This window comes from Haematobia irritans, chromosome 4, assembly GCF_050003625.1.
Source record: "Haematobia irritans isolate KBUSLIRL chromosome 4, ASM5000362v1, whole genome shotgun sequence".
Lineage (NCBI taxonomy): Eukaryota > Metazoa > Arthropoda > Insecta > Diptera > Muscidae > Haematobia > Haematobia irritans.
Genome location: NC_134400.1, coordinates 42,249,670 through 42,273,192, shown reverse-complemented (window position 1 = coordinate 42,273,192; position 23,523 = coordinate 42,249,670). Strand labels below are relative to the sequence as shown.

At 33.0% G+C, this 23,523-nt stretch overlaps 6 protein-coding genes and 2 long non-coding RNA genes across 10 annotated transcripts; 4 read left to right on the top strand and 4 right to left on the bottom strand.

Moving 5' to 3' along the window:
- Nucleotides 1–330: 330 nt before the first annotated feature.
- Nucleotides 331–1,161, top strand: Sgf11 (SAGA associated factor 11kDa). Its single transcript, XM_075304270.1, has one exon. The coding sequence runs from the start codon at nt 367–369 to the stop codon at nt 1,006–1,008; it is 642 nt and encodes a 213-aa protein (XP_075160385.1). The 5' UTR covers nt 331–366; the 3' UTR covers nt 1,009–1,161.
- Nucleotide 1,162: 1 nt separating this feature from the next.
- LOC142235371 (uncharacterized) lies at nt 1,163–6,437 on the top strand. The gene is made up of 5 exons (XM_075306626.1): nt 1,163–1,212; nt 1,994–2,279; nt 2,364–2,489; nt 2,596–3,069; nt 5,673–6,437. The coding sequence occupies exons 1-5, from the start codon at nt 1,163–1,165 to the stop codon at nt 6,411–6,413; spliced, it is 1,677 nt and encodes a 558-aa protein (XP_075162741.1). The 3' UTR covers nt 6,414–6,437.
- Nucleotides 3,982–12,987, bottom strand: LOC142233375 (uncharacterized). Of its 3 annotated transcripts, none has more exons than XR_012721396.1 (3): nt 12,414–12,987; nt 4,739–5,557; nt 3,982–4,680 (listed from the first exon to the last, which is right to left on the bottom strand). XR_012721396.1 is itself a non-coding variant. In XM_075304271.1 (2 exons), the coding sequence occupies exon 2, from the start codon at nt 5,483–5,485 to the stop codon at nt 5,021–5,023; it is 465 nt and encodes a 154-aa protein (XP_075160386.1). In that variant the 5' UTR covers nt 5,486–5,557; nt 12,414–12,987; the 3' UTR covers nt 3,982–5,020. The 3 variants fall into 3 exon arrangements, 1 of the variants encoding a protein (XP_075160386.1); XR_012721397.1 differs by having other exon boundaries at nt 3,982–4,656; XM_075304271.1 differs by having other exon boundaries at nt 3,982–5,557.
- Nucleotides 9,736–10,641, top strand: LOC142233717 (uncharacterized). Its single transcript, XR_012721476.1, has 2 exons — nt 9,736–10,059; nt 10,123–10,641. It is a non-coding gene; the product is annotated as an uncharacterized LOC142233717 (long non-coding RNA).
- A 199-nt stretch (nt 12,988–13,186) lies between the features above and the next one.
- On the top strand, nt 13,187–13,848 carry LOC142233914 (uncharacterized). Its single transcript, XM_075304976.1, has 2 exons — nt 13,187–13,425; nt 13,480–13,848. The coding sequence occupies exons 1-2, from the start codon at nt 13,325–13,327 to the stop codon at nt 13,844–13,846; spliced, it is 468 nt and encodes a 155-aa protein (XP_075161091.1). The 5' UTR covers nt 13,187–13,324; the 3' UTR covers nt 13,847–13,848.
- Nucleotides 13,849–14,075: 227 nt separating this feature from the next.
- Chmp1 (charged multivesicular body protein 1) lies at nt 14,076–15,241 on the bottom strand. The gene is made up of 3 exons (XM_075304975.1): nt 15,067–15,241; nt 14,533–14,998; nt 14,076–14,469 (listed from the first exon to the last, which is right to left on the bottom strand). Exons 1-3 carry the CDS (start codon nt 15,086–15,088, stop codon nt 14,346–14,348), a joined length of 612 nt encoding a protein of 203 aa, XP_075161090.1. The 5' UTR covers nt 15,089–15,241; the 3' UTR covers nt 14,076–14,345.
- A 1,041-nt stretch (nt 15,242–16,282) lies between these two features.
- LOC142236500 (uncharacterized) lies at nt 16,283–17,357 on the bottom strand. The gene is made up of 3 exons (XR_012722062.1): nt 17,045–17,357; nt 16,875–16,980; nt 16,283–16,809 (listed from the first exon to the last, which is right to left on the bottom strand). It is a non-coding gene; the product is annotated as an uncharacterized LOC142236500 (long non-coding RNA).
- Nucleotides 17,358–18,478: 1,121 nt separating this feature from the next.
- LOC142236358 (cilia- and flagella-associated protein 45-like) lies at nt 18,479–20,292 on the bottom strand. The gene has a single exon (XM_075307605.1). It carries the CDS (start codon nt 20,150–20,152, stop codon nt 18,557–18,559), a length of 1,596 nt encoding a protein of 531 aa, XP_075163720.1. The 5' UTR covers nt 20,153–20,292; the 3' UTR covers nt 18,479–18,556.
- Nucleotides 20,293–23,523: the final 3,231 nt, after the last annotated feature.

Sequence of the window (23,523 nt, the reverse complement as noted above, 5' to 3'; positions counted from 1 at the left end):
ATGCATGAAAATCCTAACCTCAAAAGAATCACCCTTTATATTACATCATGTGAAACACGATATAGATCTACGCTCACACTATGCTCAAAATCTCGCTTGTTCAACATTTGAAATCGCATTTACCCTGCAAAAGCGAGAATGAAAATATCAAAATGCCTACTGCGTTTATATTATCTATGTATTAACAAATATTAGCATAGAAAACCTATAATATTGAATTATTCCCAAAGAATTGCGTTTTGGGTGGTTTACCGAAATTTAGGGTGGTTACCGAAATTTAGCACTTTTCAAAATGATTATCAAGAGCAATGAAATACGGCTATGGCAACACTGTCTATAAATTTTCATTCCATTTTTATTGTTGAAATGTCAGCCGGCTCTAATAATGCTGGATCCAAATCCACAAACTCTTCATCTACAACACCAAAAGTTCCTGCAAATACACAAAATGCCTCAGCAGCTTCCATTCTGAAATCTTATCGGGAGCTTGTTAAAGATCCCAAAAATCTTGAAGAGGCTGCCAACTACTTATACCAATCTCTCTTGGATGATGCGGTTCTTGGAGTATTTCTAGAAATTCATCATTTACGCAAGACCGGCAATTTAACTGCTTTGGAAGGTGTAAATGAAAATGAATCTGACTCGTCCTTTCGCATAGTTGATATGCCGAATTTTGATATCTTTGGAATATCAACGGCCAAAAAACCTGTTGACTGTACATGTCCTAACTGTGATAGACCAGTATCGGCAGCTCGTTTTGCTCCACACTTGGAAAAATGTATGGGAATGGGCCGCATTTCGTCTCGAATAGCAAGTCGTCGATTGGCAACAAAGGAAAGCAACAGTGCCAGTTCTTCGTCTTCTTCCACATATAATAATTTACAAACAAACAATGCTGGTAGTGACGATGAAGACGACATTGACTGGTCGTCTGAAAAACGTCGCAAGAAGTCCAGTCAAAACTCTCGGAATAATGGCTCCAAAAAGAATAATGGGAAAACATTTTGAGCTGTGTCAATTGTGTTCAATTTGGTGACTTGTCGCAATTAATCTCCTACGCCAGTTGATACAGGCTCCTCTGATTTAGTAATTATGTTTTTTTTTATAAACGTATTTTAGTTTTATTTATGAATGTAATATTATATATTTAACTATTTAAAAGATGACGTCTTTTAATTCTTTTATGTACATAACCAAGGCACGTTTACGGAGGTAAGTGAATCTATCGGCTCTTTGAGGGCTCAATGTCGTAAATTCGATTTTATCCAACAAATAATGTATTATTTTTGATTCAAACATTATCAAACTGTTCGTTCAAAGAAAAAGTACAAAAGATTTTACTTCAGTAGTTGTTTAATAGAGGACTTTTATTTTTAATTTATTTATTTATTTTATTTCTGCATGGATGTAACAGTCGATCAGACCCTAAGGCAGTTACAATACAATAGCATTACTACTAGAAACACTTAAATATAAAAATATATAAAAATTAAAAAATATTTCATTTATTATCGTACGAAGTGATACAAAAGTCAATAAATAGACCCAAAATCCTGCATCACACAAAATTATAATAAAATATAAACTTCAACAATGGTATATATATATATATATATATAAAAAAAAAACTAGATAAAATCTTTAAGACAATGGTGTAGTAAATAGAAATAAGAATAAAAAAAGTATTTATAAATAGTAAAAATACTAAATGTTAAATATATATTAAGATATAGTAAATATCTCATATTAAGCGTTGAAAAAAATGGCTCCCCAGCCAAAGGACTTGCAAATGTATATTTAGAGTTATGGAACACCCGTTGATAATGCGTTACCAATGATTATATTCGTGGTAAAGAAAACTCCAAAAACCTAGCTCTAAAAGTATTAATAAGAACTATTTTTTTTAATAATAACACAGAATGAGTGTAAGAAAAACATAAAACTAACTGCAATAAAAAATGACAGACACAATCTACTACTTTTAAGCTTGCAGCACTATATTCCTTTTTTCATTTCTTAAAAATGAACAATTGACCTCAGTGCTATATGATGATTTAATGTCGGTAATATTGGAATTGTTCATGGAACATGTGCATTTTCCTTCTTGTAATGAAAAAATTTCGATAGTTGTACAAGTTTATAAAGCTAAGATTGCAAAAGAATTTTTAAATACGATGTTATGGTTGAACAGTTTGCATGCCGTCAATACTGTGCCCTATTATGTATTTCTTATTGGAGCAAAATATAAACAATCGATAATACATCTCACGGAATATCCGGTAACAGATGGTTGTTGTTGCTAGAGAATTTATTATTTGGGCTTTAAAAAGAGCAGTAATTTGATTTGCATGATAAAAATACAGTATTGCCAAGCCATGGCAAAATGCAGTATTTCTAGCAGTGTCAAATTTCCTCAACCCATAATGCGCTTTACAGACTATCAGTTATTCCGGACGACAATGTCCGCGTCCAACTTTTCGATTAAAATCGTACGCATTAACCACATTGCAATTTTTGTTTGACAGACCAATGAAAAAATCGATAGCAGAAATCGATATGGTATCGATATTTTTTGTAAACAATAACATTGACTAGAAAATAAAGCCGCTTAATTTTTGTGAAATTTTCATAACAATATGTACAAAAACAAAAAAAAAAATCAAATTAGCTTTAATTTTGTTTTTATTGGAGCTAATAGAAAAAGAGGAGCAGCCCGTTAAGAGAATATGGATACAAGGATGGTTGAAGAAGAGATCTCCTTCAAATGTGCGTCTCGTAAGAGAATTGAGTTTAACTGCACCGCAAGACTACAAGAATTATCTGAGAATGGACACCCACGTATTCGAGGAATTGCTGGATATGATAAGTCCACTCATCCAAAAACAGGACACTCATTTGAGAGATGCGAAAACTCCAAATGAAAGATTAATAGCTACGTTACGGTTTTTGGCAACGGGACAGACTTTTTCGGACTTGAAGTTTGAAGTTTATATGGGAACATCTACCTTGAGTGGAATTATAATAGAAACATGTCTTGCCATCATAAAATCGCTTAGGAATTACATACGTGTAAGTAACTTTTAATATTTGTGTTCGATATAATCCCTACAAATTGGCCAAAAGAATAGGAGACATAGAAAAGTAATATTTTAAGGTGGGTTTTAAGTTCGAGTTTAGCAGCATTTTTATACTAAAAAGGGCATACAACTATACCTATTTCTTGCAAATTTTATTATAAACTCTTGGGGATTTGCACAAAGAAACTTTTTATATTTTATAACATGTATTCATAAAAATCGACTATTAAAGAAAAGTAATCGTGAAAATATGACGATTTTAGCGGCTAAACTCGAACTTAATACCACCTTTCGCCGCTAAAATCGCAATTTTTCATGAAAATTTTAGCGGCTAAAGGTAAGTACTATGTTCGCTGTTCGCGTTGAAATTTTCGTGGTTACTTTATTAAAACAGTTCAATATAAAGCAGACAAATTAACTCAATTGATGCGTAGTTTCTTGTTCCTCTAGATTTCGGCAAGACTTTACAGGAATAAGTTTGTTTTCATTTATAATTTTGGTTATTTAAGGAAAAGTAATCGCGAAAATAAAGTGGTTTTCAACTCGAAAACCGAACATAGTACCTACCCTAAACTCGAACTTAATACTCACCTTTAACCAAAAATACATTGAAACTATTGCTTGCGAGTGGTATACAAATTGTTTGCCAAAAATCTTCTGAATGTGTCGACTGTTGCAAAATGTAAACGAATAGGTTTCCAGATTTATATGTGAAAGATAGTTTTTTTAGTGCTAAAAAGGTGGAGACACTGCTACTCGATGGAAATGTATCCGAATGGAAATTATGGACACTCAGATTTTTATGTGAAAGATAGATTTTCCACAATATGGGCTAGAAAAAAGTGGAGCGACTACTTCTCGAGAGAAATTCTTTTATCTGTATAACAAAAACAATTACTACGTGTTTATAGTAAATTCAAGTTTGTCTTTATTTAATTTTAGTAAGGTTTAGTTTTGTACACAAATTCTATCGTTTATATACTATAAAACAGATATATCACATTGAACGTATTATAGTAAATACTACTTTTTTGGCACATATATTAATATAAAATTAAAAATATATTTTGTACGGAAATATATCATATATGACATAAATCTATATTTGTGAAACGATTGCCTATTTAGGCTAATAAACGAAATGTACATATATGTATACATATATTATTGCGGTATCAATGGATTAAACGTATATGTTAATGTATAAATCGTAGATACATAGTTAATATTAGTTCGCTTATTTTGGATTAATTAATAAAGAACATAAAATAAAAATAAACAATGGTACTAGCGTGTCTTTATTAACACTATGACGCAAAATTCCAAATAAAAAATCACTTATCCCAGCCGAAAGCAATCGATGAGAGAAGAAAAGTTGTATTTGGATTTTGTTAGATTGGTTGTTGTTCGTTTTTAATGAGCCTCTGTGTATTTTTGTCGTCAAATTTGATTTTGTGCACTTTTTTGCAATATTCGCATGGCCATAGCGTGAAAAGTGCTGATTTTTTTTTGCAGTCTTCATCAAAATTGTTGCTCTTAGTGCCTTAATTGTTTGATAATATTTTCATTAGTTCAAGACCTGCAGTCGAAAAACGGAAAAAATCTTTGTTTTCGTTACATTTTTGGGGTTTTAAACATGTAGATGAAATTATTCGACTTACTATATTCAACATTTTATTGGGCGAGTCAAGAGTTGTAGCTTTTCTGAAGACTGCAAAAAAATTCACAGCAATTATCGAGCTACGGCCATGCGAAAATTGGAAAAAAGTGAACAAAATCGAATTTGGCCACAAAACGAACAGCAACCAATTTTGCAAAATCCAGATACTACTTTTCTTCTCTCATCGAGTACTTTCGGCTGGTGTGATTTTTTGTTTGGAGTTTTTGTGTTGCCCTGTGTAAAAAAGTATAAAAAATAAATATAAAAGTATAAAAAATGTTTTTTAGTGCGAAAAGTGCATTCCCTCACTGGTAACTTCATACTTATAACCTGCGCTTCTTTCTCCCGTCCATCCCTCTTCAGAGCTATCGCTTTCGCTTTCCACATTTATACTTATTCGCTCACTCGAAGAAGCAATGGGTATGTTGGTTTTTGATTTGTGTTTCCTTGATGTTGAGGGGTTGAAGTCCATTGAAGACCCGCTTAAATATTCCTCTTCGAATTCGATGTCTGTTAAAGTTTTTATATTGTCCCATCTAGGGCGTTTATGTGATGTAGAGGCGTTTTGCGTCAGAGCAATTTCTACAGAGCGGTATGAGTTTTCGTTTAAGTGTGACAGTTGTCCTAAATAGAGGGTTTCGCTAATAATCCTACTTGCATACATTCTTTGTTTGGGAGAAAGAGCTCTGAACTCTTCCTCCCAAGTGCTGGCTAATTTGCTAGCATAATCTTCTTTGGTGTTCTCCATTATATTTATGGCTTTCTCCAAAAGAGTTTTTCTTTCTTTCCAGAAGGACTGTTTTTTTTTCGGCTCAACTTTCTGAAAATAATAATGAAATTATATTTTATATAAAATATATTTTTGTATTGACTGTTAAATAGGATGTACAATAAAACCATAGCAATTAATACTCTATTAAAATTTTTATTTGCAGTTGCCAAGATGTGAAGATGATTGGAAAGAAGTCGCAGTTGATTTTGAAAATTTATGGAACTTTCCACATTGCATAGGAGCAATGGATGGAAAACATATTAAAATAAGAAAACCGAACAACTCAGGATCGTACTATTTCAATTACAAAAAAAACTTCAGTATTGTGCTTTTGGCTTTGGTTAATGCTAATTGTGAATTTTTGATGGTTGAGGTTGGAGCCAATGGACGTGTTTCAGACGGAGGTGTCTATGCCAACAGCAAAATCCGTAGTATGTACGAATCTGGCCAGTTGAACCTACCTAATTCAGAACGAATTAATAATTTTAATATTGAATTGCCTTATGTTTTTGTAACCGACAATGCTTTTCCATTAGGAAAACATTTTATGAAGCCTTATTGTACGCCCTCATTATCAATAGAGCAAATTTATTTCAATTACCGATTGTCACGCGCACGTAGGATTGTAGAAAATGCATTCGGCATTATAGCATCAAGATTCAGAATACTCTTAGGTACTATTAACCTTAGCCCCGCAAAAACTAGAATTGTTGTGCTTGCAATATGCTATCTCCACAACTTTTTAAAATCTAAAACTCCGAATGCATATTTACAAAACATAAAAATGGCAGAGATACCACAACAAAATTGTAACAATGATAATAATATAGATGATAATCTTTCATCTTTGGGAAAACTTGTTAGAAACGATTTCTGTACTTACTTCAACAATAATAAAATATAATCATGCTGTTAACAAATTAATGTATATTTGTGCTATCTTTTCATTTTTGAACTTCTGGTAAATAGGTAGTGGATATAAATACATCATAAGAGCTGTTTTCTTTTTGCACTGATAACCAGGGCTGTGGAGCCGGAGTCGGAGTCTTGGAGTCGGAGTCTGAAGATTTTGCTGGAGTCGGAGTCGTAAAAATTTTGCTCGACTCCGACTCCGGCTAAACCAAATTTTTTAAAACACTTCACATTTTTGTAACTAAGCAAGTATTTACTCAAATTAATTTCCATTGCGTTATTCATTCGATCAATGTACAGCATGATAGTAAATGAAAATCAACTTCCAATTACTATCTTTTTATGTTTTCTAGAATGTTAGACTAGCAGATGGGCTGAATCGATCCATTTTAATGCCCATATCAATTTATTTGAAATATTTCGAAGAATCGAAATTATTTTTTTAAATTTTATTTTAAGGCCATATACAAACATGTGGAATATTGACAGAAAAAAATTTTCAAAGTTGTTTTTTATAGAAAATTTTGTCAAAATGTTATTTCTATAAAAAGTTGTGTCAAAATTTTGTTTCTATAGCAAATTTTGTCAAAATTTTATTTCTATAAAAAATTTATTCAACATTTTATTACATTAGAAATATTTTTTTCTTTAAAAAATTTAGTCAAAATTTTATTTCTATAGAAAATTGAGTCAAAATTTTATTTCTATAGAAAATTGAGTCAAAATTTTGTTTCTATAGAATATGTTGCAAAATTTTATTTCTATTGATAATTTTATTTCTATAAAAATTTAAGTCAAAATTTTATTTCTATATAAAATTTTGTCAAAATTTTATAGTAATAGATTTTTTTGTCAAATGAGAAACGAGCTTTGTTTGTCTAAAATTTCGTTTGGGAGGCAAGAATTATTTTTTTGCGTGTAGAAAATTTTATTTCTATAGAAAATTTAGTCAAAATTTTGTTTCTGTAGAATATTTTGCAGAATTTTATTTACTACACAAAAATTTTTCTAAAATTGTATTTTTATTGATAATTTTTTCAAAATTTTATTTCTATAAGAAAAAATTATCAAATTTTATAGCAAATTCTATAGCAAATTTTCTCAATTTTTTTTTCTTACTGATGCTCACTGATACTCACTGTTATAAAAAATGTATTCAAAATTTTATTACTATAGAAATATTTTTTTCTATTTAAAATTTAGTCAAAATTTTATTTCTATAGAAAATTTAGTCAAAATTTTGTTTCTATAGAATATTTTGCAAAATTTTATTTCTATAGAAAATTTTGCAAAATTTCGTTTTTACACAATTTTTTTAATTGTATTTCTATTGATAATTCTTTCAAACTTTTATTTCTATAAAAATTTTTCCAAATTTTATGTCTATAAAAATTTTATTCAAAATTTTATTTCTATAGAAAATTTAGTCAAAATTTTGTTTCTGTAGAACATTTTGCAAAATTTTATTTCTATTTTATATAGATATATATTTTATTTACTAGACAAAATTTTTTCCAAAATTGTATGCTCACTGATACTCACTGCTAAGTCGAAAACTTGTAGAAATGACTCAAATTTTCAAATTTTTCAATGAATGAATCATAAATGCATTTTTGCGAAATTGTCTAAACAATTATAAATATTTCCCAAATATTGCCCGAGATTTTGTAAAAGTCTGATTTGAGATTTTATCAAAATTTAGATCTAAATACAAAGTTGTGCAGAGTATATTATAACCGGCCCGCCAGACTTTAGATTTAGATTTAAATTTTAAGTACATAGATTTTGTAGAAGTATATACAATTTTGTCTAAATCAATTCAGATTCAAATTGATGCATATGGGAATATAAACCTTTATATAGCTCGCAACAAATTTAAAGGATTTGAGATAGTATCAATAACTTTGGTCCCCAAATACATATACTGTTGGTATCTTCTCATATAATGATGGGAATTTATATCATTATTTTATTTATTAAACATTGCCCTAAATTTGAAATAAGAGTTCAATTGGCATCTAATGTGAAATTAAGAACTTTTTTGCACACATAAATAAATACGATACTTTATATCGATCCACCTACGGTACCCCCACAATAGAACTACAAAGTAGTGGTATTAAAATGAGATTTAGTTATATTACCCGGAGTCGACTCCGGAGTCGGAGTCGAGCTGATGAAAAATGCTGGAGTCGGAGTCGAGCAAAATTGGCTCGACTCCACAGCCCTGCTGATAACCAGTGCTAAAATAAAACGCAAAAACTTTACCAGGAAAATTACCAAAAAACCTATTGTTCAATTTTCGTAAATGTTATTCCATTCCATTAATAAATATCAGATTTTTAATATTTATAGTATTTTTATGTTAAAACAAGTATATACAGCCGTAAGTTCGGACAGGCCGAATCTTATGTACCCTCCACCATGGATTGCGTAGAAACTTCTACTAAAGACTGTCATCTACAATGCAACTACTTGGGTTGCGATAACACTTCAAATTCCTTAACACCGTCTTCTAAATTGTAAGTTAGTCCATACGGGGTATATTTTAAACAAAGAAGGCCGATTAAATACGTTTATAATTCAGTTTGACAAAATTTTCTATAGAAATAATATTTTGATAAAATTTTCTATAGAAATAAAATTTAGACAAAATTTTCTAAAGAAATAAAATATTTGCAAAATTTTCTATAGAAATAAAATATTTGCAAAATTTTCTATAGAAGTAAAATTTTGACAAAATTTTCTATATAAATAAAATGTTGACAAAATTTTCTATAGAAATAAAATATTGACAACATTTTCTATAGAAATAGAATTTTGACAAAATTTTCTACAGAAATAAAGTTTTGGTTGATTATTATAACCCCCATATAAATCTGAGGATCCTTTTATAGGGGGGAATTGGACCAATTTGTGCATGGCTGTTTGGGACCATATACATATACCAAATTTCAACCGGATCGGAAGAAATTTGCTCCTCTTAGAGGCTCCACAAGCCAAATCTTAGGGTCCCTTTATATGGGGGCTATACGTAAAAGTGGACCGATATGGCCCATTTTCAATACCATCCGACCTACATCGATAACAACTACTTGTGCCAAGTTTCAAGTCGATAGCTTCTTTCGTTCGGAAGTTAGCGTGATTTCAACAGACGGACGGACATGCTCAGATAGACCCAGAATTTCACCACGACCCAGAATATAATTTATGGGGTCTTACAGCAATATTTCGATGTGTTACAAACGGAATGACAAAGTTAATATACCATCCTATGGTGGAGGGTATAATAAAATGAATTCTATTGTTTTGTTTTCAAAAATGTATGCTACTTCAATTTTATTCAATCTACTCCACTTTTCTCCAAAATCTACTTCACTCAATTTTTCACTAGCGGCAGCACTGATTCACATCTACTATTTTAACTTAGTAATATCAACTTGAGATAATATCGAGACGTTCACAATTGCGGCTACGAATTTTTAATATTTTTGGGAAACTACAATGGCAACCCTTCTCAATCATAATAAATATTTATTTAAATAGCCTGTGTTTGTTAATTAGTGTGTAAATATAACCATCGTGTCCAATTTAATCCTTAACAGCAAATGATGAGTCAAATGCAAATGCAGTATCTAGTAAGTTTGCCACATTAGAATGTATCGAAAATTTATAAATAAAATTTCCAATTTATTTCACAGCAGTCGCCACAAGGTATCGAGACCAGGAATGCTGTCACAATCGCCTTCGCACACCATGCAAGCTTACAAAAGTATTTTCATCTATTGCGTTCAATTATTTGTGATTGAATTCCAACGTGGTAGTGTGATTTCGTTATAATTGGCTGGAAAACTACAAGTGACTATCGTTACACGTAGATGAGGAATATGATCACCTCCAAGAGCAAATGTTATTTTTGGCTGCGGGCCACGGAAATTGAAAGAGGATTAAACACTCAGTATGCTTCATCCAAGAGTGGCTTAAAAAGGAGGTTTCTTGCTTAATTTATATCGCTAAATGACCACCAAATGATCTCAATCCGTTGGACTTTTTGCCTGGAGCATTTTTAAGAGTAAGGTTGCCGCTAAAAAAAACTGTAAACAACGGTACTATTGATTCCAAAAATTCCAACCACAAACGTCCAACAATATGCTTTCGACTATATAACAGCAGCCATATAAAGAAATCAATATTGTCCAATAAAGAACATTTTCCAACTATGTTTAAGCGTATGAATCAATATCTATGATCGTTGCAGTGATAGATATTCGAAAGTAAGACCGAAACTAGTCACGTATACCATTTTGTTTAGCGTAGGCCAGTTTATTCTCTGTCCATAGGAAAACAGCCTAAACTCTGACCAAAGGCTGTTCATTAATATGTTTTTGAACTCATGTGAACATACTTTCTTTTTGCCTTGGTGCAGCGTATAGTGGCACCCAGGGTTGGCCTGTCACAAACTGTGACATTTGCGACACACATTTGCGTCAGTATAAAAGTATGTCGCAAAACCCATAAACCTATTGCAGAAAACCTTATTTGGAATAGAAGTTGTGAACATTTATTAATTAATTTTGCCAGTTTCTGCAGACATTTATGAAAGTTTTCCCGCGGTCAAGCCCATTTTCTTAGGTGGTATCGAAATTCCCGTTGGTGAGTGCTCAAAATACCTTGAGGAGGCTGAACTTTAAGCTAAGGAAGGACGACAAAAGCCCCCTACTTGTGCAAAAGGCAATATTGTGAACATTCCGAAGAATTGAAACTTCACATTCCAACGTCTTGGATATAATCGAATTCGTTGCCTAGCTAACTAGACTACAGTTTTTTGAGTTTTCGACTTTTGTGACTTTTTCTACATTTACTACGCGTATGTGACGTTAACAACTTTGCGACAGTCGCAAACCTAAAAATTTTTGATACAGACCATCTCTGGTGGCACCATAATTGAGTACAAAATAGACTTGAATACAAGTATTATTAACTTTATTTTATTGTATTAATGAATATACGTAGAATTATTATAACTGGCGCGACAGCATCGATTTTTTTGCTCATATTTAGAAGCTAACCAAACTAATTTACTAAAATTTGTGAGAATGGTTATTGGGGACGTAAAAATTTTGTTTGTTTTTTATATCTTATAAACGTTATTACGTATTTCTTACATATGGCTGAGATATACCAAATTTTTATTGACCGTTTTGAGGGGGCATTACAGTACTACATATATATTCAGCTTTTTGGGTAAATACTATAGATATTCATACATATTGTTTTAATTGTACTACAATAGCCAAGTTCATATTTTGTTTTTGTCAAACTAAAACATGTTTATGTATTCGAGCTTATAAATAGCAGACAATTTTTATTTAGGAGGTTTTTCTAAATGTGATTCTATTTTCAGTGCACAAGTTTAAGTAATTCAGAGTGAAATTTTGCCCTACCGTTGTCGTATGAGTGTAAATCGAGAGCTATATTTAAATATGAACATATTTTTTCAAAATCAATAGCGATTGTCTCCGAGTCAAAGTAACACTCGGTATCAAATTTGAGAACGATTGCACATAAACTAGTGCTGTACATTGCACACAAAATTACATGTACAGACAGACGATTGACCATCGGTATACTAAATTATGGAGACGAGATAGACATATGGTGTCTTTGGCAAAAATGCTTAGGATGGGCTCCTGAGTCGATATAGCCATGTCCGTCTGTCCGTGAACACATTTTTGTGATCAAAGTCTAGGTCGCAGTTTTAGTCCAATCGACTTCAAATTTGGCACAGGTATTCAACAAATTTGAAGGAATTCAGATGGTATTGAAAATGTGGATCACAAAGTGGTGCAGGGCATAATATAGTCGGCGCCGCCCGACTTTAGACTTTCCTTACTTGTTTTATTGTAGAAAATGTGAACATATAAAAAAATGAAACTGGAACTGGGAATTGTTAAAACATTACGAATAAAATTTAGATAATATAATTACTTACTTCAACATCTAAAAACTCCTCCAAAAGCTCCTCCGAACAGGTTCCTTCTTCTTGACTTTCTTGGTCCGAAAGGAAGGATAGGTGCTTGTAGTACCACAAAGTGGGCTTATATACACTGGCCGTTCCAGCGCCAGATCTTTCGCTCTGTCGAATTTTTTTTAGTTCGCGTCTATATGCGCTTCTAATATTATTAATTTTTTTTAACGTCCTCTACCGTTGCCGTATTATTATGGGCTCTGCATTTTTGCAGTAGAACGTCATAGCCCATTTGACGTAAGTTTTTGTTCCGATACTCATCTGATTTTATTTCCCATAGTTGTGGGCACTTCTTGTATAATTCAATAAATTCGATGGTTAATACGTGGTCCATTTTGTTTGAAGATAGATTTTCAAAAAAATTAGTATTTTTCTTTGTTACGTAAAGTGTTTGAGGATTATTTGGCCAAAACTTTGCGTTGCTCTCCTTGCATTAAATTATTTGGAATATGGCGCTTTTTACCGTTTTCCATTTTCTTCTTCTTGATTATTTTTCAGCAAATTTCGATAATTCAAAACTAAACGATAATCGATAGCTTTCGATAATAAATGTATCGTATACAAATCTGACCGAATTGACACACTGTACGATTTCTTTCCAACACCGACATTCCGTCCGGAATAACTGATAGTCTGTAAAGCGCATAAGATATGTATTGCGTTATCGGTACGCAAACTCAATTTCGCTAGAGGTGTTTTCTGTCTTTCATCTGATGTTAGATAGTTTAAGTATTTAACGAGACGTGGCAACTCTAACAACAAAAACGTCAGACCTTTGGTTAATAAGGTAATGGTTGTTGGAATAGTTGCCCTTAAATATAAAACAACAGACCATTAAAGCTCTGTGGTAAAACATTTTGTAAACCAAATTTAAAATGTTGCTGAATGAAAAGGATGAGAAGTATAAACTTTTTGTCGAGAAATTGTTAAGACGATGCCAAGAAATTCAAACAGAAAATGAAAGATGTGTGTATAGGTAAGTAGCAAACAATTCTCCAAGCCCCCGTTCTAATCCAGCCTTATATCACAGAATTAACAATGTTAAAAAAATGATCAGAAGACGTAATCGAGATGTTGAGATCTTGAAGGCCCGCCTAGACCGACATAATGATTCATGGAGAAGTTTGCCAATGGTGGCCCCACATCCCAAGCGAAAGATTGAACAGAAAAGAGGACCAAAACCAAAGAATAAGGACAACAGTAATGCTGAGACCATCAAAGAGAAGAAACCACGAAAACAACGAGTTAAGAAATCTAGTAGTGATCATAAAATAGCAAGTGGAAGCTCCACGATAATAGACTTACAAGATATGTTATACCAAGAGAGTCAAGCTCAACAGCTTTTAATGATGCAGCAAAGACAAATAAACATGAAAAACGATCACTTATTACAGTAAAATGTTGTATCAAAAATGTAATTAAAAGGCACGAATTGGCGAACAAGGAGAAACCTCCTTATTTCACGTTCAAAATCTGCTGCCGCACATCGACAGTTCAGAAATGGGATTAAATATAAAATAGGTAACAGAAGGTTAAAATTTTTGGTCGTACAACTCATTGTCAGAAATGTCCCTTTATGTTCCCTATCTCCCAAATAATTTTACCCCATTTATGGAAAACAACACATTACAGTGAAATCGGTCTTGGGCCTAATTTTCTCCCACACCATATTGCATATGTTTGTGTATTTAAATATTATTTATTATGGAAACAAACTAAAATATCCTTACTTAAGCTGCAAGTCGCATTTGTTCAACTCTGACATATAACATAAATTCTCTTGCAAATTCTATATATTTAGCGATAGTGAAACGAAGAAATAACATGTACAAATTTCCCATTTAAATTCTGTGAATTGGGAAGCATAGCATAGAAAACATCAAAATGTATTTATATCTATTCAGCTTGTCTTAAACGTGCCAAGCGCTGGGTTAATTCATCCTGTTCTTGCGATACTTGCGTAGATGCACCTATGGTCGATGATTGAACTCCACTTGGCAATTCCATATTTAGTTCCAAACTAGCAAAAAATAAGAATAATCTATTAGAAAGGGGATGCGCAAAACAACAAATGAAATCTTACCCAGCTTCATCGGCCACTTGTTGCAGTAGATTATCAACATCACCCTGTGGTACAGAGGTAGTTGTGGTATCGGACATCGTATTTTCCATGACAGAACTCTGCACATCCAAGTCCTCGAATTGTTGTTCGAATTTTTCCATCAATGACGAGATTTTCTCTAAATTCATACCTTTCATAGCGGCATCCATGGCTTTAACAACTCCGGCCATAGATCCAGTAACTTTGCGGGTCGTGAGGGCAGATTGAACTCGACTGGCTACTGCATCCACTCGGGCACTCATCCGCAAATAATTTACTGCTTGATTTTTTTGTCTGATGGCATTCTCAGCATGTATTCGAGCCACATCCATATTACCCTTCTGTATGGCTTTTTTGGCTTTGGCCTTCTCAAGTTTTTCCTCTTTTTCGCATTTTTTACTATTCCGTTCCAGCTCTTTGACAGCAAATTTTAAGTTAAATAGATGCTCTAAATGGGGGGAAGACAATATAGGAAAATATGAGATCATTTCACGAGAAATTTGTTGGCATATTTACTTTCCATTTGAGCCGACGACATTTCGTTCCCCAGTTTGACGGATTAATTTCAAAGTAAAAACAAAAGAATTAATATTATAATTAAACACAACCAATTAATGTGTTTTTTGTATCTAACTCTGTGTAAATTGTCTCACAGAACAATGAATCACTTGTTTTTCTTTGATTTCTCTTTGTACTTTCTTCATGAATGAACGTCATTCATATTCCGTAATTTTATATCATCTCTGTGGTGTTGCCAGAAACTAATGGGGCGTTCGCATTGATACATTTCCTTTTAATGCGCCGTCCAGACTATAAGTTTATCCGGACGACAGTGTTCGTGTCGCACATACACCAAATGATGGCTACACTATAAGTTATGCTCGAAGACATAATCGATATTGCTGCTTGTTTATGGGGTCGATAACACATTTGTCGATTATTTAGTCATCGCTGACAAATCGCATCGATTGGCCACCCTGTAATGCGCTTTAAGACTATCAGTTATTCCGGACGGAATGTCGGTGTTTGTAAAGAAGTCGGACTTAACTGATAATGTGTCTAATATATGCGATATGTTCGACACGAGCACTGTCGTCCAGAATAATTGATAGTCTGTAATGAGCTTTACAGACTATCAGTTATTCCGGACGGAATGTCGGTGTTTGTAAAGAATCTTATAGTGTGTCGGATCGATACGACTTGTCGGCGATGACTAAATAATCGGTAAATGTGTTATTGATCCCATAAACATGCAGTAGTATCGATTATGCCTTTGGACTTAACTTATAATTTGCACAATATATGGGATATGTTCGACACGAGCACTGTCGTCCGGAATAACTGATAGTCTGTAAAGTGCATAAAGCAAAGATTATAGATTTGAGGAAGATGGGAGATTGGCTTGCGTCATACCAACCCAATAAACACAAACGTTTGAAAAATGCTAAATTTCAACAATTTTTCAAACATTTTTTCAAAGGATTAGGGTAATATTCAAGTTGAGAAATTGTTGAGAAAATCGCGTTCTCAACAAAAAACAGACATTACCCTCAACAGTGAAATTCAACACAGTAGCAATAATATCTCAAGTGTTATCCTCAAATTGAAATGCATCGCTACTCAATAATTTGTCAAATAATTTTCGATGCGAGTCAAATTCAAAATTAACATCGTTGCAACCTAAATTTGTATGAATGGTATCCCCACTTCAAATTGAAAGTCAAAGCCAAAATTCTATGAATTTTGTATAATTTATTCATTTTCATCAAAAAAAATATATAATAATACACTACACTACATAATACACTACAATACCAATTGATTAAACATATCAACAAATAAGAACAAAAAAAAAACAAACAACAAAACTTTAAATATCTTAAACATTATTAGTAAACACTTTTGCATTGATAATTCGATTTCCTTCCTTTTGGTGTCATAAAACAGCATTAAAATGTATTAACATGCGGGCAATTTGAAATTAGGAACGTACTGGACCGCGTGTTAGAATTGATTTCCAGAAGAAGGAATTCACAAAATATCCATTTTAAACTGATAATAGCATATGAATTAAACTGACGATGTGATGCACATTTTCATCCAGAAGTTGTTGATTTCAACAATTTGTTGTTTTTAACAATTTTAATTGGTTGCACTTGTAATGTTTCTGGAAACTTTTTCTTGTCGATAAGCCACTCATTTTTCATTGGTCGGCTTCTTATTGTTTGCAAGAATGTAACATCCAAAGATTTTAGTTTTCTGCAAAGAGATTTAAATTTAGTGACTTCTTTAAAGTGTTGATTTAATTTTTCATATTGACGTACCAATTATTATAAACTATTTGAAGCAGTTCCAGTTAATTGTCCACCTTTTTTTCATTTGTCAGCTTTTTAATGTTTTCAAGAACGTAAAATCCATAATTTTAGTTTTCTACAAAGAGATATACATTTAGTGACTTCCTTAAAGTTTTATTTCATTTTTTATTTTCACTTACCTATTATTAAAAACTATTTGGTTATTTGTCTAAAATTTTCCTTTTTTTTTATTTCTTGCAATTGACCACGAACTTCGTTGCACAAATAAGTATTGAAAACCACATGGTTTTTTCGTTGCATTTTAGGGTAGTGTTTTGTCAAAGTTTTCTCATATTATCTTCAACACCTTTTCAAAGATTTCGTAAACATTTTGGCAAATTGGAAGTAATTCGCAAACAATTTGAAGATATATTGAAGATGAGCTATTTCAAGTCAAGTTGAATTTATGTTGAAAATTATATTTACCCTCAAACTGAAAAGTTGTTGCATTTGAAAAACGCTCATCCTGTGTTTATTGGGAAATGTTACATTTACCAGATTAGTTTAAAGGCCGGTATGCACCTCTAGCGAAATTTTCGGTAGCAAAAATTTATTTAAGTCTACAACAAAAAAACAGGGCTGTGTACACAAATTTTAAACCCGCTAATCGCTTTTAAAAATTGTTAATATATGTTCCAAATATTCCTCAAATAAATTGTTTATTATTTACAGACCTTTTAAAACTTCTACGCACACAATGATTGTAATTAATTAAATGTTTGCTGCCAAAATATGCTTTTGACAACCCTGTTATTTTCATTAGAGGTGCGTACCAGCTTACAAAATTGAACGCTACCGAAAATTTCGTTAGCATAAATAGCAATGCATTTCTTATGGGAATGAAATTTTTCGCTAGAGGTGCATACCGGCCTTAATACATGTTGTATTAAACTAATCTGGTAAATGCAACATTTGGTATGACCAAAGATAATTGAGAAGAAGATGCAGTCTTGTCATAGCAAAACTGAAGCACCAGAGGACTCTGGCAACAAAATATCATAAAGTTTGCGTCGAGTGTCTCTCAAATGTACTGCTGTTTGCGTCGGAAAATATCATAACATTTGTGTTTTTCATAAATTTCTGAATAAAAACCCACAAAAGCAATACCAAAACGATTGTAAATTAAAATAAAACGTATGTGTATTTTAAAGCGAATATTCATTATGGTTTCATGTGAATATTGCCGTTTTAAATTTATTTCTGGGCAGAGCTGCTTTGGAAAAAATTGACAAATAAAACAATTTTTTTCTCATAGCCCTCTACACCTTGACATTTGTTTTCTCTTTATAAGAGCACAATGCTTAATCTTGTTATACTCAATTATCTTTGGTATGACGCAAGCCAATCTCCCATCTTCCTCAAATCTATAATCTTTGGATATATCAAGCAGAGAACATTAAATTGATGATCGTACACAGAAAACAGTATTTCGACCTTATTATATCTGACAAATTGAACTTCGTTTTGGGGCCATTGAATTTAAAACATTTACCATAAATCTGCTATATTAGAATCAAAACCTGTTATTTCTTCTTCCATAGGTTTGCAGAAAACTAATGAAAAAAAAAAACGAATTATAAATTTATCTGTTTACTGAATATAATTAAGAATTTTGAATTTAAAATTTAATATTGACCAATTCATGTCGTTGTTCAAAGTTTCGGGAGAGCATTTTTATTACTTCCAATAATACCCGATAATTGTTTTTCCACATCCTTAATATACTTCTCTGGCAAGCAAGCATCGCGCATAGCATTCAGCTTTGCATTGATCACAGCGCGAATATTGGCATCTCGCTGTCTTTCACTTGCTTGCCAAGCCACGACTTGACTCTTTTCCAGTTCCTTCAGGCGACGACGCTGCATTTCATTATCGCCCATTTGATTTATAATATCTAGACGATATTTTTCGCGTTTTCGTTCTCTTTCCTGTTGGGCTTTTCGATCTTTAGCCTCCTCCTGCTTCAAGCGATCAATGAGAGTGTTGAAATCTTGTTCAGCTCTTGCAATCTGTAAAGCTTGACGATGCTTACTTTCTTGCATTTGATATTTTCTTGCCTCGGCCAAATCTCTTTCGATTTGTTTTTTACGTATTACAGCTTCCCTCTCCTTGCGACGATATTCACGTTCGATCCTTTCTTGTTCTCTGATGTAGGACATTTCTTCGCGCTCTGATTTGGACTTTAATATCTTTTCGGCCAATGAGTATATACGCTGTTGCTTACGCTCGAATTCTTGTTTGGCCAACATTTTTTCGTTATGCAGATCCCTCAATCTATCAGCCTTTTCCTTCATATAGGCGGCCACTTTCATTTCAGCTTCTTGCTCTTGCTGACACAATATTTTACGGAATTGTGTAGACATTTCCACAACTTTAGCCAAATCTTGACGATATTTTTGCCGTCTCTCGTGAGACTCCTTCTGACGTCGTTCTTCGTCCTTTTTTATAGCTGCATTAGCTTTTCGCAATATCAAAGCTTCCTCTTCAATGCGTTCTGCTTCCAGGAAACGTTGAGCTTCCCTCTCATGCAGTTGTTTTTTGATTTCATTGGCGTACTTCTTTTTATTCTCATGCAATTTCAGGAATTTTTCATCTTCTTCAGTGAGGGCTTTTTTTGCATTCTCTATTACGTTACGTTCCAAACGTTCCTCGTCACTCTTAAGTTCTTTGTGGATCAACGATTTCTCTTGGACTTGAGCATCTCGGACAGCATGGCACTTTGCTTCTAATATTATGCGATTGGCTTTTTTAACTTCTTCTTCCTGTTCGTGTTTGGCAAGAAAAGCTCGCTCTAAAATACGCAATTTATCATTGCCATCTTCGGCCACCGAGTTTTTGTTACTCTCTTCTTCAAGTTTTTTGCGAGCCTCATCGATTTTCCTAAATCTTTGTTTTGTCTGCTCTGTCTCCTGTTCCAGACGCTTCACTTCCTCTTCACGTTTCATCAAAGCATCAAGGCGATCTTCTAGTGATACAACTTTAGATGCTGTCTTAAGACGTTCCAATTCTTTAGGTGGTATCGACACTTTTCGTTCTCCTTTATAGCGGTTCGTTTTGGAAGCTCTTTGTGTTATACCTTGGGTGGAGAAGATATCGTGGCATTGATTCGATTTTAAATCCTTCTTGCAAGCAAAATTCTCTAGTTTTATGTCAGATCCATTGTGTCGAAATGCAGTTTTTGCACGACCAAGGTTCGCCTGTGAAAACGGTTGAGCTGAGCGTCTTTGACATGCCGAAAAGCAGGGCATTTTTTAATAATACAAATTTATTATGAAGTGATTGCTTTTGAGTAAAATAAAGTTGTAGTGTATATCTTTAGAAAATAACTGATGAAGTTCGCACAGTCTAATTTTTGTTTTGTTGTTTCATGCAACCATAGTAATATTTTATGGTTTGGTAACTAAGAATGTCAAAATTAAACAAATTTATTATGAGTAACTATTGGAAAACTTTGGTATGGGTATGGAGGCCAATTTGTAATGCATCGATATTCTAAAGCTAGGTCTCATAACATAAAACTATGGCTGACCGTCGTGAGTTTGGAGGAAATGAAATAATCTTGATGGAATTTTGTCAAAATTCTATTTCTATAGAAAATTTCATTTCTATAGAAAATTTTCACAAAATTTTATTTCTAAAGAAACTGTTCTCAAAATTTTATTTCTATAGAAAATTTTGTCCAAATTTTATTTCTTGTTGTTTTTGAGATCAGCTTAAAACCATGCATTGACTAAACTACAAGTGTAGCACAACCAACAGAGGTAAAGTATGCTTGTCAAATTTATTTGGGCAAAGTTCTACAGACTGCAAGATGGTTGGATGTACAGCTGTTTCGGAATTACCACATTCCTCATCAGCATCCTCTACTTGCAGCAAAACTATAAACCAATCATCAGAATAAATTCGGGTAATTCACTCAACCCAAAGTGAAATACACTTGAACCTCCCGAAAAAAGGTTTTGATAGTCGGCTGATGCCTAAACAAATTTGCAAGCATATTTCTTTTCCTTTGCCAAACTCAAATCATCGATTTGAAAGCAGTTGGCTGGGTTTGTTTTTGAGCGTGCTTCCTCTATCTTCATTGACTAACTCAAATCGATGATTTGACAGTGGCAAAGGAAAATAGATATGTTTGTACGAATTTATTTCGGCATAAGCCGGCTATCGTAAACCTTTTTTCGGAAGGTTCAAGTCTGGTTCACTTTGGGTTTAGTGAATTGACTGAATTTATTCTGATAATTGGTTGATAGTTTTGCTGCAAGTAGATGATGCTGATAAGGAATGTGGTAATTCAGAAACGTGCGTCCATACAACCATCTTGCAGTCATAGGGCTTTGCCCAAACAAATTTGACAAACATTATTTTCCTCTGTTGGTGAATCTACACTTGTAGTTTAGTCAATGCATGGCTTTAAGCTGAAATCAAAAACAACAATAATGATTGAAGAGTAAACCAACAATAACAAACCAAAACAAATTTTAGTTCTATAGAAAATTTTGTCAAAATTTTATTTCTATAGAAAATTTTGTAAAATTTTATTTCTATAGAAAATTTTGTAAAGTTTTTATTTCTATAGAAAATTTTGTCAATTTTTTTTCTATAGAAAATTTTGTCAAAATTTTATTTCTATAGAAAATTTTATTTCTATAGAAAATGTTATTTCTATAGAAAATTTTGTCAAAATTTTATTTCTATAGAAATTTTTTTATTTTTTTTTATTTTTTATTTTTTTTTTTTTTTTTATTTATTCAAAAATTCTGTAATACAAAGCCAATAGAGGCCTATAAAAATATATTACATCATAACAAAAATACTGAGCCATCGATATAATGTAAACAAGTTAATATCTTAAACTAAGAAGAAACTAATTTAATTGGCTCCCCAGCCGCAAGAGTAGTAGTGACTATTAAAATAGCGATGAAATAAGTGGAAATTGGTCCCATATACAGTGCAAGTCAACATAAAATCAATAACTTAAAAATACATAGGAGTAACATAGAGTATACCAAGTGTGTATGCAATAGATGAGATGCAAATCGTCCAAGAACCTTACAGTTTAGGTAGCACTAGCCATATATTCCATGAGTTTGAGACGAAATGCGTTATTACAATGAGAAAAAATGCGTAGTTCTAGAGGCAATCGATTCCAACACCGAGCTATTCTGACCACAAAAGATCTAGCATAAATATTCCTCCTTATACGAGGAATAAATATCTGAACATTTCTAATAGAACGCGAAAAGGTAAAAGTAGAAACCAAATCTAAAGGTCTAGAAGTGTGGATGATGTTATAAAACAATAGGATATTGCGATAATCAACAAATCTCCTAAACGAACATCCAAGGAATCGTACTACATGTGCAGAAATGGAAGTTCTACGCCTTACATTATATACAAAGCGTACAATCACATTGACAATGCGCTTCAACTTAGAAAAATGTTGCAAGATAGTTCCAGAAACAACTTCAAGACCATATAGTACTAGGGACATCAATAGAGCATGAGCCAATTTAATTTTAACCGGAAGAGGCAAAAATAAGTTGGTCCCATAAATCCTGCGCAATGTCCCCCAAACTCTACCTGATACGGAATCGATATGATATTGAAAAGAAAGATCAGTATCAATTATTACACCCAAGCAACGATGCCTATCCACAATCTGAATCTCCTCCTGACCTAGGAAAATCCTAGGACATGCAAACGAACCTCTAGACGACCTAAATACCATAGCTCTGCTTTTCAACGCGTTCACTGTGAGATGGTTAATAGAAGACCACACCAGAAAGCGATCTAGACAGGAATTGATATCACTCTCAAAAATTTCTGATGAAGAACTAGAGCCATTAAATAGTAAGAAAATGTCATCAGCGAACGTGAATGTCTTACAACTCCTGGAATCGGTATATCTATATAGGTCATTCACATATAAAATAAAAAGCAATGGACCCAAAACTGAGCCCTGAGGCACGCCCGAATAAAGCGGCAGAGTACTAGACTGAGCACCATTGAGAACAACAAATTGGGACCTATTACATAGATAGGAATATACAAGCTTGCAAGCAGAGGGAGAAAAATTGAACTCATCATTGAGTTTGGCAACCAATCGCAAATGATTAATAGAGTTGAATGCCTTGGATAGATCTAGTGACACAAGCGTACTCAATTTCCCATCATTAATTTCAGCCCGAATGGAATCAGTCAACGAAAGAAGCAAATGTGTCGTATTAAGACCTCGACGAAAAGCAAATTGAGAACTGTGCAACAAATTAGACGACATCTCAAGCAGTTGACCCTTCAAAACGTGCTCAACCACCTTCGATACAGTAGGCAAAATGGAGATCGGTCGAAGATCCTCAGGTCCAGAGACTATGCGCGTTTTAGGAATCGGAACTACTCGAGCGCTTTTCCATTCGGATGGGAACACAGATGTTGTCAAAATGGAGTTTACCAGATCCAAGATAATGGTGGAAACATATGGAAAGATTATCCTCAAAAAAGTAATGTTAATTCCGTCAATACCAACTGACTTGGAGGTAATCCTACCCATGGCCTCAACCAACTCAAGCTCATCTATACAGTGGAAAGAGAAGGATGACTCAGACTCTATCAGGCCATTAAG

Bases quoted from the DNA above. Each gene is read 5' to 3' on its own strand.
- LOC142236358 (XM_075307605.1), bottom strand. From the start codon at position 20,152: ATGCCCTGCTTTTCGGCATGTCAAAGACGCTCAGCTCAACCGTTTTCA.
- LOC142233375 (XM_075304271.1), bottom strand. From the start codon at position 5,485: ATGGAGAACACCAAAGAAGATTATGCTAGCAAATTAGCCAGCACTTGG.
- LOC142235371 (XM_075306626.1), top strand. From the start codon at position 1,163: ATGACGTCTTTTAATTCTTTTATGTACATAACCAAGGCACGTTTACGG. The intron at 1,213-1,993 runs GTAAGTGAATCT...TTAAGCTTGCAG, and splicing joins ACCAAGGCACGTTTACGGAG to CACTATATTCCTTTTTTCAT. The intron at 3,070-5,672 runs GTAAGTAACTTT...TTTTATTTGCAG, and splicing joins CGCTTAGGAATTACATACGT to TTGCCAAGATGTGAAGATGA.
- LOC142233914 (XM_075304976.1), top strand. From the start codon at position 13,325: ATGTTGCTGAATGAAAAGGATGAGAAGTATAAACTTTTTGTCGAGAAA. The intron at 13,426-13,479 runs GTAAGTAGCAAA...CTTATATCACAG, and splicing joins AATGAAAGATGTGTGTATAG to AATTAACAATGTTAAAAAAA.
- Chmp1 (XM_075304975.1), bottom strand. From the start codon at position 15,088: ATGTCGTCGGCTCAAATGGAAA. The intron at 14,999-15,066 runs GTAAATATGCCA...CCCCCCATTTAG, and splicing joins GTCGTCGGCTCAAATGGAAA to AGCATCTATTTAACTTAAAA. The intron at 14,470-14,532 runs GTAAGATTTCAT...ATTTTTTGCTAG, and splicing joins CAAGTGGCCGATGAAGCTGG to TTTGGAACTAAATATGGAAT.
- Sgf11 (XM_075304270.1), top strand. From the start codon at position 367: ATGTCAGCCGGCTCTAATAATGCTGGATCCAAATCCACAAACTCTTCA.